Source organism: Pleurodeles waltl, chromosome 12 (genome assembly GCF_031143425.1).
Source record: "Pleurodeles waltl isolate 20211129_DDA chromosome 12, aPleWal1.hap1.20221129, whole genome shotgun sequence".
NCBI lineage: Eukaryota > Metazoa > Chordata > Amphibia > Caudata > Salamandridae > Pleurodeles > Pleurodeles waltl.
In genome coordinates this window covers 78,200,337-78,214,271 of record NC_090451.1, presented here as the reverse complement: position 1 = coordinate 78,214,271, position 13,935 = coordinate 78,200,337, and the positions used below count along the sequence as shown (strand labels likewise).

The following is a 13,935-nucleotide window of genomic DNA, read 5'->3' as shown; positions in this document are numbered from 1 at the left end:
ACTTCGCTGCATCTCTCCTCCGTGCAGCTTGGGAGACAATAGCACTGGCCTCCTCCAGTATCTGCGGCAGAACTTGCGTGGACGTATCCCACAGAGAGTGGGTATCGCTGCCCAAAAGGCATGTGGAGTTCACAGACCGCGGCAGGAGACTGGAGGAAGAAAACATCTTCTTCCCAAATTGTTCTTGTCTTTTTGATTCCCTTTCTGGGGGTGCGGAAGGGAATGAACCTGGCAGTGTGCTATAGTCCTCTTCACAGGAGCCCCTGTGTTGGGTTTGGATCAAGTACCCAAGAGGACATCGGTGAGGGCGTCATTGAATGGCAGAAGGGGCTCAGATGTGGAAATCCCTGGCTTTAGCACCTCCGTCAGGAGAATTGACCTGACATTACAGTGGGCTGCTTGAGGCAAGGACCTCAGACGCTCTACTGACCACATTAGAATAAGTCGCTCCCTCTCCCGTAGCCACGGTAGGAGGAGACCTCATGCCAGGATCTGGAGAAGTGTCCAGGCCACTGGCCTCGCCCACCTCCTGTGCCCAGTCCAAATTAGGGTCATCATGGTATTCATGAGGATCCAGGAACTCCTCCAAACCTCCCCCAAAATTGTACCCATAAGGAAAAGGGTCCAAATCCGACCTGGGGTGAGTATGCCCATCGAAGACCGAGGTGGCATCGTCCGACGCCGTTCTGACTGAGTTGTCTGGGATGAGGGTTGGGTCGACGTCGATGGTGGGCACCACCGACATCGGGAGTGTCGACAATCAAACCGGCGCCGGGGAAGGTCTCAGTGGCACGACAGGTGTCTGTGAGGATCCTGTGGGGACTTCGGTGGCTGGAGCCGAAGCTGCTGGTGCAGAACCTGAAGACCCCCCCGCCCGACCGAACTCTTTTGGCCCGAAGGTCAGCCTGCCCAAAAATTAGGTGCATAGCTTCATAAAACTCCTTTAATTGGGCAGGGGTCGCTCTGGCTCCCAGAAAGTCGGGGAAGTGCTTAGCGGACCCAGAAGAAGGCTCCGAAGACAGAGGCCTCGAGTGTCGATGCTCCTCCCGCGTCGCATCAGCCGAGCGGCAGGGTGAAGTCGAAGGGTGACAGGACTGCTTCGACTTCTTCTTCTTACCTGTGCCCGAAAGATGAATGGTGGTGGCTTCGCAAGCAGTATTGAGACCTTCCTCTCGCGCGAGACCGGAAACTACGGGTAGTCGATTGCTGAGCTGCCATGGGCTTGAAGGACTGCTCCCTCAAGGCCTTCGGGTGATTGGCCGGCACTGGGAGTGTGACTTCGGGTCGTGGTCGCGCTCCAAACTCCACAGACAGACCGATGTGAATCCATCACCAATGTCATGCGGTGACAGTCTTGGCAAGCTTGAAACTGGTCTTCGGGGACATCTTGACGCACCTAAAACTTACCAAAAAACTTGACAAAACGGTCGTTCTCGGTCAGAAAGACACCAGGGTAGCTCTCTCCAGATCAGTGCATGGTGTGGAAAGAAAAGAACTTACATCACTGTGCTGTGGCAACGTTTATTTACTACCCCCAACGTCATCAGTGACTGACGCCAATTATGTCCGCAGAGTCTACCAATGCAACCTACTGACACACAAGGGTATTGCTCAAAGAAAAATCTCCAGATCCAGACTGACGCCTGGGAGAAAATTCTACTGTAAGGAATCTGCAACTAGAAGTCTCTATCAGATTGGCTGAATTGCAACACAAGTGCCTTTTTTCATCACAAAAGTACAATGAAGCATCAAACTTTAAATTATTCCTAGGATGCAATGTAGCAGAAAGTGATTTTGTTTTTATCCTGCAGAAGGCTTTTAAGTTGGAACTCTAAATACATGCCAGACCTATATTTTGCAATGCTTTTTTAAGAATTCTTGTTTCTCTTACAGCCGCCTAAAGAAGTGAACAGTGAAGACCAGACTGAATCCTCTAGCAGCTTCCTTCCCGGTCAGAAAAGGAGAATTTCGCACCTGGGAAATTCTGGAAATGTAAGTGAGGGAGTTATGAAATACAACCAGTTGTTTTAGTGTTGGAAACAAGAAGTGACCAGGTTTGTTTTAATTTGTGGCCAAAATATCTTTTGAAAACTTAATTGGGAGTGACAAGTGGCTCTTGCATACCCTGCTGATGTTTGTCACGTGCCTACCACCATTGTTCTTGTTTTTAATTTCTTCAATTTGCTTTTTACACTTCTGACCCTCCATTTATAACCTTTTAACGCTCACTGTGTAGTTTTTTGTTTTATTTACCATGCTCTAGGTAGCTTAATATTAGATCATCATGCAAAGGTGAATTTTCTTACTCCATATAAACCTTACCTAGTCTGAGGCTATGTACTGTTCTAAATACTTGTACAGTTACCACCATACCAGAAACCCCCATCGGTGGTACATGTGCACTGAAGAAGTGTTCCTTTTTGTCTTGGTCACCTCTACCCCCTCTTTTGCCTGGAATGAGATGCAGTTTTGACTGAAAGTGCACTGGGTTCCTGCTGTCCCCCATGTCAGATCTCTTTTCCTAAAACTGTGTAATTGTTACCGAATTGGCCATACCTATGGCACCCATGGATCCTCGGGTATGGGTACCAAAGAGGGTCCCCAAGGGCTACAGCATGTATTATGCCACCCTCAGGAACCCCTCACCTAACATATACAGACTGCCATTGAAGGCTGCATGTCTTGGTGCAGCTAAAAGTGAAAACGCAGCATGGCACACAGCCTGTGTGCCATGTCCCCTAACACTGCATGCAATATATGTAAGTCTCCCCTACAGCAGGCCTTGTAGCCCTAAAGCAGGGTGCATTATATTACATGTGAAGACATATCTGTAAGAGCAAATATGCCCCTGCTGTGACTTTCTCGATACTCGGACATAGTGAGTGAGCCATTTTAAGTCATGTTGTGGACACTGGTCAATAAGAGTTCCCAAGCTACATGATGGCTCCATTGAAAATAGGGAGGTTTGGTATCAAACATCTCATATTAATTAACCCTCACTGATGCCAGTGATGGATTTATTAATACAAGCACACATGGCACCTCAGAGGTGCCCCCTGAAAAACCTACCAGTTACCCGTGTGCTGGCTGACCATTTCTAGCTGGCCTGCCACCACCAGACATGTTTCTGACCCCTAGGGGTGAGAGCCTGTGCGCTCAGGCAGATGGAAACAAAGCCTGCTCTGGCAGGGGTGTTAGTATTCCCTCCTAACAGGATGACCTGTGAATTTGCATACCAAGGCAGGGAGCTTCAAAGAACCCCATCTGCTTATGTAGATCTGGAGCTGCTTCCCTGCACCTTTGCAGAAAACCTGAAGAGGACTCTGGGCTGCCAAAACAAACGCCGGACAGCACCACTTCACCTGTGCACCCTAGCCCAAGTCGAAGGGAGCCAACAGTGCCAGCGTGCTCCCCAGCCTCTCCAGAGACAAAGTCCTTTGTACGTTTCCCCACTGCGACCTTCACACCATCGCCGGCATTCTCTTTGTGCAGGCCCCACTCAACCGTGACTGCCTCCAGTGACAGCAACTCTACGGTCCACTGCACCTCTGCATCCGGATGCCCCGGACCTAGGAGAAGAGGTTCACTGGTGTCTGTGCCCCCCCAGGGTTATGAGACTTGAGCCCAGTTGTTGGTTCATCCAGACCGGTCCCCCAGTCTACACCTGCATCCTGTTTCTGTAGGCACCCTCCACTACGAACTCCACCAGTGACAGATACTCGTCAGTCTAAGAATCCTCTGCACTTGGGCACCCTGTACAGAGGCGAAGACAACTGGTATCCCTACATCCTTGAGAACCCTCTTACTGGCTCACCCTGACTGGACCCCCAAGTTCTAACCTGCTGCCTATGTAACTGGACCGATCCCCATTGACTAACAATGGGCACCAGATGCTGTACCATACCTCTGTGCCCGGCCGCCCCAATTGCCCCCTGGTGTGACCTATTGGTGTGTCCTTGACACTTGCCCCATACTTAACTTAAGTTCATGAGATTGGTCCCCATAAGTCGCTGTACTGTACCTGTTTGCCGTATTTGTTTTCCCTCCATACGATAACATTGGGGCTTTTAAGAACTGCACTAAGTGTCGCCTTTTCTAAACTGTAAAAAAAATTCTCGCAAAACGTACTTAATTGACCAAATTGATTCTGGTGCCAAAACATACAGAAAGCTACTTGTTATTTTTTTTATAAATTGGTTTGGATCTCCCTGTTGAGTTGTGTGTCTGTTACTGACTGTGTGTATTTGCAAATGTCTTGCACTCCTCTCAGCCTAAGGTTGCTCGACCACACTACCCTCTAAGACAGCACCTTGGGATTGCTAGAGCAAGCCTCTGCCCACTGGTAAGGGAACCCTGGACTCTTTGCACAGTATACCTCCTTTTAGTGCTCGTCATGTAATTATGATAATGTTTGAAATTGTAAAGCAGTATTTTCTTTTTCTGAATTCTAGGTGCTCCTTAAGAGCCTTTTGCTGGCTGTCCAAGCATCACCTACCATGCATTGTTATCCAGCTAGCCCTATGCTATAATAGGATAGCACACCATACTCAATTATTTTGCTGCTACCCTGCAGCCTAAACAGTTAACACTACGGAAATGAGAATTGCTGACTCAGATTATCTAACACAAATGGTCCGATACAAATCTTGCAACAAAGAGTTCTCCTATGGCAATTACTTTACAGTACTATTACCAACTACATTCTGTTTAACCTGGTCTAGGTCAGTTCCTTGATGGGGCAAATAATAGTAACTGTCAGACCTTGCCATGTTACCTCAGTAACATAAATCACACAGTGACTTTAGTCATTATGTCTATTAGTACTGTAGGAAAGTGCACCTTTTTGACATGGTTACCCCCACTTTTTGGCTGGTATCTGATGTAATTTTTACTGAAAGTGCACTGGGTTCCTGTTAACGAGATCGCCAGTGCCAGATCTCTTTCCTAAAACTGCCCAGTTGTTTCTCTAATTGGCAAAACCTTTAGCACCTCTGTAAGTCTCTAGTAAATGGTACCCCTGGTACCTACGGCCTGGCGTACTAAAGAGGTTCCCTAAGGGCTGCAGCGCGAATTGTGCCACGCTAAGGGACTCCTCACTAAGCACATGACAGGCTGCCACTGCAGGCTGCGTATCTTGGTGCAGACAAAACTGAAAACACAAAATGGCTCACAGGCTGTGCGCCATGTCCCTTAACACTGCACGCAATGGGGGCGTTTAGAAAGTAGCAACTTGCAGTTAAGCACCTACAACTTTCGGGCACAGACCTGGGGGGTTTAGAGTAGCAACAAGGGAGCCACAGGTCTGCACCAAACACAAACCCTCAGCGGCACTGGGGCAGCCTTGTGCAGGGTGCCAACACAGCATCGGGCACCCAACGCTTTTCAGTGAGAACCCCAGGGGTCACAAGGATGCTGCAGGTGTGGGTCCAGGGAGTAGACTGAAGAAAGCCAACTGCCGGACAGGTGAGTAGAGAGCCCACTGGACTTTGCTGAACTGTTAGTTGGGTTCCTCAAGGCCAGGGGGTTGCAGGGGTAGCTTTAGGTGACACCACTCCGACTCACACCGACCAAGCATGCAACCTATGATTCATCTTGGACCCCTCACTATCCATGACTCAGCAAGTCAACGCCATCTCCTCCTCCTGATTCAACACCCTCCTCATGCTCCAAAAGATCTACAAAAGGATACCCACCGAAACCAGAAGAACAGTCACCCAAGCCCTCGTAAGCAGGAAGCTGGATTACGGCAATGCCCTCTACGCAGGAACCACGGCCAAACTCCAGAAGAGGCTGCAATGCATCCAGAACGCCTCCGCACGCCTCATCCTGGACATCCACTGCCAAATCACAGACCACCTGACAAACCTGCAGTGGCTCCCAGTCAACAAGAGAATCACCTTCAAACTCCTCACCCACGCTCACAAAGCACTGTACAACAACACCGGAGCGGAATACTTCTCCTACACGCCGACCTCGCAACCATGCCATGCGTCCGCAGAAGTACAACCGACAGTAGATCATTCTTGCACCTCCCCGCCAAAACGTGGAACAATCTTCCACCCACCTGTGCCAGACCAAAGACCGCCTTACCTTCAGGAAGCTTCTCAAGACCTGGCTGTTTGAGCAGTAGCAGCACCCCCTCCCCCACTCAGTGCCTTGAGACCCTCACGAGTGATTAGTGCGCTTTACAAATTCCTGATTGATTGACAGGAAATCTTAACCAGAGCTAGTTGTGGTCAGGAGGGTCCTCTGGATTTAGGTTGCAGGCTTTGTCGTGTTGGTCAGGAGAGGTCTTCCCGGGGGGACTCTAGGTCGGAATTGCCTCTGGACCTTCTCTGGAATGATGGGCCTCCTGGACACGGGCAGTGGGCGTCAGGTGCAGAGTGGGCAGGACTCATGGATCCGGGGTGGTCTTGGTCCTTCTTGGAGGTTTCTTTGTGGACAGGGCCACTGTCCTCGGGAGATATTGGTCCTTGGATAGGCAGGCAGTCCTGGGGGGGGGGGGGGGGTTGTAGAGGTCGCTGCTCCTGCATGAAGAGGTGTCTTCTGGCAGCAGGATACTTGAAGCTGTAAACAGGCCGGTAGTGTTGGGGCCCAAGTCATTTGTCATCTGGAGTCTTCTCTGCTGGTGCAGCTCTTAAGTCCTCCTTTTGTCAGATTGCCAGGAACCTGAAGAGCAAGGTTCAGGGGTGCCTGAAATACCAGATTTAGGGGTGTTACAGGGGTGAGAGGACAGTACTACTGCGAGGTGGGCACGTTTTTTCTGAAGTAGCCATCTTGGTGATGACATACTTAGGAATTCTGGGACAGGGTTATGTCAATTTCCCACAGGAAGTGGTCATATAGGGGTCATAGTGACCCCACGGGTCAGCCTATTGGCTTCTACCCTACACTTTCCTAACACCCCTAAATTCAGTATTTAGGAGAGCACCTGACACCAGAGAAGCAGATTCTGACTGACTAAGACAGTGGTTTGCAAACTTTTTAATGCTGAGCCTCCCCAGTGAAAGAGATCATCAAATTTTTCATAATTATTCTATTCTTTTGAATCCTCACCCACACTCACAAAGCACTGCACAACACCGGACCAAAATACCTCAATAGACGAGACTCCTTCTACACCCGACCCGGCATCTCTGCTCCACTGACCTTGCCCTTGCAACCGTCCTGCAGCTGAGACTCCAGAAACCCAGAGGACTCCCTGCCTTCAATAAAGACTCAAGACCTCCCATGAACAGCAGACCTGTTCTCAGTGCTTTATTTGTAATTAAAACGTGCCGGTGCTCAAAACTGTCCTCTTAAACACATGGCTGCTGCGATTAAACATGCAAGCACGAAATACTGAGGCAGCGTAATCCTGAAGCCCTCTTAGGCCTCATTAATCCATTTACAACCTCTCCCTGCTCCTTCAGTTCTCTCTTGCAGCTTCCTGTTTTTCCCCTTTCTGACGCTTTTCAGTTTTTCTTTTCCTCCGTCTTTCTCATATGTGTCTTTTGCTTACAGTAAATACTTGAGGCAGAATAAGCAGCGCTGGCCCTAAAAAAATAAAAAGTGCCTGTGCTCTGCACCAGAAACAGCAAGCACAAATTAAGCACTGCCCGTTCTCCAAAATCCTCCCCAAAAAGTTTTCTGAAGCCTACGAAACTGCATAAAACAGACACTTGAAGTCACCAGTGCACCTGCCATCCCCCACCTGGGATGAAGTGGACTACCGATGCCAACAAGGTTCACTAGAGTCCAAGTCCATTTTGATTTCACCCCTCCTGGACTCCTGAAGCCGCCTGCAGCCTCTGCACGCAGGCCCCCTCTCTTCTGTGGTGAGAGAAACCAAACACCTACAACAACCACTGCAGCTGTCGCCTCTGGCCTGAGTTGAAGTCAACAAAGTTCCCCACCTCTCCTGATCTCGAGTCCATTGTGGTTTCACCGCTCCTGGACTCTCCAACAATGCCGGCAGCCTCAGACCACAGGACTCCTCAATCCTGCATGTTCCTGGACACAGAAACCTGACACCAAAGGATACCTCTGCACCCGTCGCCCCTGTCCCGTGGATTAGAGGAGCAAAGGTGCACCTACCTGTTGGTTGACCTCAACTGGCCTCCTAGAGGGACCTGCAGCCTTTATCCACGGAGACTGATCTCCATTGAAATACATTGGGCGCCCAATGCTGTACTGCATCTCTGCACACAGCCGTCCCAGTGGCATCCAGAGTGACCTGTTGGTGTGGTCCTGACCCTTGCCCAAAAGTGCACCTTAAGTCTCAGATTAGTCCTGTAAATCGTCAAGAGTACCTGTAGGAAGTTGGCTCTGTATGTGCTATTTCAAAGTAAGGAATAGCATGCACAGAGTCCAAGGGTTCCCCTTAGAGGTAAAATAGTGGTAAAAATAGATAATACTTATGCTCTATTTTGTGGTAGTGTGGTCGAGCAGTAGGCTTATCCAAGGAGTAGTGTTAAGCATTTGTTGTACATACACATAGACAATAAATGAGGTACACACACTCAGAGACAAATCCAGCCAATAGGTTTTTATATAGAAAAATATCTTTTCTTAGTTTATTTTAAGAACCACAGGTTCAAATTCTACATGTAATATCTCATTCGAAAGGTATTGCAGGTAAGTACTTTAGGAACTTCAAATCATCAAAATTGCATGTATACTTTTCAAGTTATTGACAAATAGCTGTTTTAAAAGTGGACACTTAGTGCAATTTTCACAGTTCCTAGGGGAGGTAAGTATTTGTTAGGTTAACCAGGTAAGTAAGACACTTACAGGGCTTAGTTCTTGGTCCAAGGTAGCCCACCGTTGGGGGTTCAGAGCCACCCCAAAGTCACCACACCAGCAGCTCAGGGCCGGTCAGGTGCAGAGTTCAAAGTGGTGCCCAAAACGCATAGGCTAGAATGGAGAGAAGGGGGTGCCCCGGTTCCGGTCTGCTTGCAGGTAAGTGCCCGCGTCTTCGGAGGGCAGACCAGGGGGGTTTTGTAGGGCACCGGGGGGGACACAAGTCCACACAGAAATTTCACCCTCAGCGGCGCGGGGGCGGCCGGGTGCAGTGTAGAAACAAGCGTCGGGTTCGCAATGTTAGTCTATGAGAGATCTCGGGATCTCTTCAGCGCTGCAGGCAGGCAAGGGGGGGATTCCTCGGGGAAACCTCCACTTGGGCAAGGGAGAGGGACTCCTGGGGGTCACTTCTCCAGTGAAAGTCCGGTCCTTCAGGTCCTGGGGGCTGCGGGTGCAGGGTCTCTCCCAGGCGTCGGGACTTTAGGTTCAAAGAGTCGCGGTCAGGGGAAGCCTCGGGATTCCCTCTGCAGGCGGCGCTGTGGGGGCTCAGGGGGGACAGGTTTTGGTACTCACAGTATCAGAGTAGTCCTGGGGTCCCTCCTGAGGTGTTGGATCGCCACCAGCCGAGTCGGGGTCGCCGGGTGCAGTGTTGCAAGTCTCACGCTTCTTGCGGGGAGCTTGCAGGGTTCTTTAAAGCTGCTGGAAACAAAGTTGCAGCTTTTCTTGGAGCAGGTCCGCTGTCCTCGGGAGTTTCTTGTCTTTTCGAAGCAGGGGCAGTCCTCAGAGGATGTCGAGGTCGCTGGTCCCTTCGGAAGGCGTCGCTGGAGCAGGATCTTTGGAAGGCAGGGGACAGGCCGGTGAGTTTCTGGAGCCAAGGCAGTTGTCGTCTTCTGGTCTTCCGCTGCAGGGGTTTTCAGCTGGGCAGTCCTTCTTCTTGTAGTTGCAGGAATCTAATTTTCTAGGGTTCAGGGTAGCCCTTAAATACTAAATTTAAGGGCGTATTTAGGTCTGGGGGGTTAGTAGCCAATGGCTACTAGCCCTGAGGGTGGGTACACCCTCTTTGTGCCTCCTCCCAAGGGGAGGGGGTCACAATCCTAACCCTATTGGGGGAATCCTCCATCTGCAAGATGGAGGATTTCTAAAAGTCAGAGTCACCTCAGCTCAGGACACCTTAGGGGCTGTCCTGACTGGCCAGTGACTCCTCCTTGTTGCTTTCTTTGTTCCCTCCAGCCTTGCCGCCAAAAGTGGGGGCCGTGGCCGGAGGGGGCGGGCAACTCTTCTAAGCTGGAGTGCCCTGCTGGGCTGTGACAAAGGGGTGAGCCTTTGAGGCTCACCGCCAGGTGTCACAGCTCCTGCCTGGGGGAGGTGTTAGCATCTCCACCCAGTGCAGGCTTTGTTACTGGCCTCAGAGTGACAAAGGCACTCTCCCCATGGGGCCAGCAACAGGTCTCTGGTGTGGCAGGCTGCTGGAACTAGTCAGCCTACACAGACAGTCGGTTAAGTTTCAGGGGGCACCTCTAAGGTGCCCTCTGGGGTGTATTTTGCAATAAAATGTACACTGGCATCAGTGTGCATTTATTGTGCTGAGAAGTTTGATACCAAACTTCCCAGTTTTCAGTGTAGCCATTATGGTGCTGTGGAGTTCGTGTTTGACAGACTCCCAGACCATATACTCTTATGGCTACCCTGCACTTACAATGTCTAAGGTTTTGTTTAGACCCTGTAGGGGTACCATGCTCATGCACTGGTACCCTCACCTATGGTATAGTGCACCCTGCCTTAGGGCTGTAAGGCCTGCTAGAGGGGTGTCTTACCTATACTGCATAGGCAGTGAGAGGCTGGCATGGCACCCTGAGGGGAGTGCCATGTCGACTTACTCGTTTTGTCCTCACTAGCACACACAAGCTGGCAAGCAGTGTGTCTGTGCTGAGTGAGAGGTCTCCAGGGTGGCATAAGACATGCTGCAGCCCTTAGAGATCTTCCTTGGCATCAGGGCCCTTGGTACTAGAAGTACCAGTTACAAGGGACTTATCTGGATGCCAGGGTGTGCCAATTGTGGATACAATGGTACATTTTAGGTGAAGGAACACTGGTGCTGGGGCCTGGTTAGCAGGGTCCCAGCACTCTTCTCAGTCAAGTCAGCATCAGTATCCGGCAAAAAGTGGGGGGTAACTGCAACAGGGAGCCATTTCTTTACACAAGCCCCCCCCAGCCCACAGGCCAGGAGACTCAGCCCAAGCTGGGAGAGTCTTCCTAGTCTGTCAGGCGAGGAAGAGTAGGAGAAATAGGCTGGTTAGTTGCAGGGCCTACTCTGCCTTACATCCTTCTGTTCAGGTCATTCCCTTTGGGGAACTGACCTACTTCCACAGTGATAGGACCTAGTCTGAATTGCCTCTTGTCTGCCTCTTCAATGTCTCCACCCATTCTTTCTATTTTGGTCTTAGAGGTATCCACCTCTGCTAATCTTATCTTGGCCAGGGTTACCCCTAGCTTACCCAGAGAGGTTACCCAGAGCTGGAGTAACCCCACCATGACCAATAGGGTCAGGGGGCCTAACTTGCTATTTGGCATGGGGTCAGACCACCATGCTAAGGATAGTGCAGCCATAAAGGCTAACACCCAGCAGAGGCCACTGACAGCTGTCAGTGCCCAGAACCACACCTTTAGCTCTTCACCTAAATGGGAAGGGGCTAAGTTACAGGCCTCTTTGGGTTCAGGTTGCCTGTCTGCTGTATTAGAGTGGGGGGTTACCACATCTTGTAGTAAACACCCTTCTTCCCCTCTTTCTTCTGTTAGCTGAGGAGCCACCCACTCAGGTTTAACAGTTGCCTGACTAGCCAGGACTTCTTGTGGGTCAGGTTGGACTTTATCAGGGCCATTTTTGGAGTTCTCCACTACTGGAGCAGAATCTCCTTGGCTTGCTGTAACCTTGGCTAAAGGTTGTCCACCCTTCCTACTCTGTTTTCTTTTCTTCTTCTTCTGGGGCCTGCTTGCATTTACTGCAGAGGCAGGACTTCCAGAATCCTTGGGAGAGGACTGGCACTGGACCAGTTCCTCTCTTGGGCTCTGACTAACCTCTGGGTAGTCATTTCCAAGGAGACAATCAAGGGGGAGGTCTGTACTGACTACTACCCTTCTCCAGCTAAGAGTGCCACCCACTTCTATGGGTACTAAAGCCACCGGCCTCTTAGTGACCCTGTCTAGGCTAACTCTTACCCTGGCAGTCTCACCTGGGATGTACTGGTTTGAGAGCACCAGCCTGTCATGCACAATAGTGTGACTGGCACAAGTGTCTCTCAGGGCAGTGGTTGGGATTCCATTCACCAGTAGGTGGTGGAAGTGTCTACTTCCCTCTGGAATCTCCAACTCACCTGTTGGGCCCTGTTTCCAGTTGAAGGCTATGAAGACCTCCTCATCTGAGGAGTCATTTCCCATGGCTACACTGGTTACCCCTGGAATTTTGTTCTGGGGTTTGTTTTTGGGACAAGAAGTGTCCTTGGTGTGGTGCCCAGACTGTTTACAGTTGTGGCACCATGCCTTAGTGGCATCCCAGTTCTTACCCTGGTACCCACCTTTGTTTTGGGTTGTGTCTTGGGGCCCACCCACCTGTTCTGGTTTTTGGGGGCCTACAGAGGACTCTTTTTCTTTGTTTCTAGTGTCACCCACTTTCTCCTGGGGAGTTTTTGTAACCCCTTTCTTTTGGTCACCCCCAGTGGAAGTTTTGGTTACCCTAGTCTTGACCCAGTGGTCTGCCTTCTTTCCCAATTCTTGGGGAGAAATTGGACCTAGGTCTACCAGATACTGATGCAACTTTTCATTGAAGCAGTTACTTAAAATGTGTTCTTTCATAAACAAATTATAAAGCCCAACATAGTCACACACTTCATTTCCAGTTAACCAACCATCTAGTGTTTTTACTGAGTAGTCTACAAAATCAACCCAGGTCTGGCTCGAGGATTTTTGAGCCCCCCTGAATCTAATTCTATACTCCTCAGTGGAGAATCCAAAGCCCTCAATCAGGGTACCCTTCATGAGGTCATAAGATTCTGCATCTTTTCCAGAGAGTGTGAGGAGTCTATCCCTACACTTTCCAGTGAACATTTCCCAAAGGAGAGCACCCCAGTGAGATCTGTTTACTTTTCTGGTTACACAAGCCCTCTCAAAAGCTGTGAACCATTTGGTGATGTCATCACCATCTTCATATTTTGTTACAATCCCTTTGGGGATTTTTAGGATGTCAGGAGAATCTCTGACCCTATTTAAGTTGCTGCCACCATCGATGGGACCTAGACCCATCTCTTTTCTTTCCCTTTCTATGGCTAGGAGCTGCTTTTCCAAAGCCAATCTTTTGACCATCCTGGCTAACAGGGGGTCATCTTCACTGGAGTTATCCTCAGTGATTTCAGAGGTGTTGGTCTCTCCTGTGAGGGAACCAGCATCTCTGACTATTATTTTTGGAGTCAGGGTTTGAGGGACCCTGTTCTCCCTAGATAGGACTGGTAGGGGGGAATTTTCCTCCAAGTCACTATCCTCTTCCTCTGAGTTGCCACCCTCAGAGGGGTTGGCCTTTTCAAACTCTGCCAAAAGCTCCTGGAGCTGTATTTTGGTAGGTTTGGGGCCCATTGTTATTTTCTTTATTTTACAGAGTGACCTTAGCTCCCTCATCTTAAGATGGAGGTAAGGTGTGGTGTCGAGTTCCACCACAGTCACATCTGTGCTAGACATTTTGCTTCTAAAAGTTGGAATACTTTTTAAGAATCTACAACTGGTTCTAGAATCTAATTCAAACTTTTACAAACTTTTAAACTCTAAAAGAAATGCTAAACAGGATCTAACACAAGGCCCTAGCAGGTCTTTTAAGAATTTAGAAAACTTTTCAAATTGCAAAAATCAATTTCTAATGACAATTTTGGAATTTGTCGTGTGATCAGGTATTGGCTGAGTAGTCCAGCAAATGCAAAGTCTTGTACCCCACCGCTGATCCACCAATGTAGGAAGTTGGCTCTGTATGTGCTATTTCAAAGTAAGGAATAGCATGCACAGAGTCCAAGGGTTCCCCTTAGAGGTAAAATAGTGGTAAAAATAGATAATACTTATGCTCTATTTTGTGGTAGTGTGGTCGAGCAGTAGGCTTATCCAAGGAGTAGTGTTAAG

General features: G+C 49.6%; 1 protein-coding gene across 1 annotated transcript in view; it reads left to right on the top strand.

The window, feature by feature from the left end:
* REXO1 (RNA exonuclease 1 homolog) overlaps positions 1-13,935 on the top strand; it is a 346,277-nt gene that overhangs the window by 45,941 nt on the left and 286,401 nt on the right. Inside the window, exon 3 of the mRNA XM_069218223.1 lies at positions 1,894-1,992. Coding sequence (XP_069074324.1) covers positions 1,894-1,992 — 99 coding nt within the window. The remainder of the gene's footprint in view (positions 1-1,893; positions 1,993-13,935) is intronic.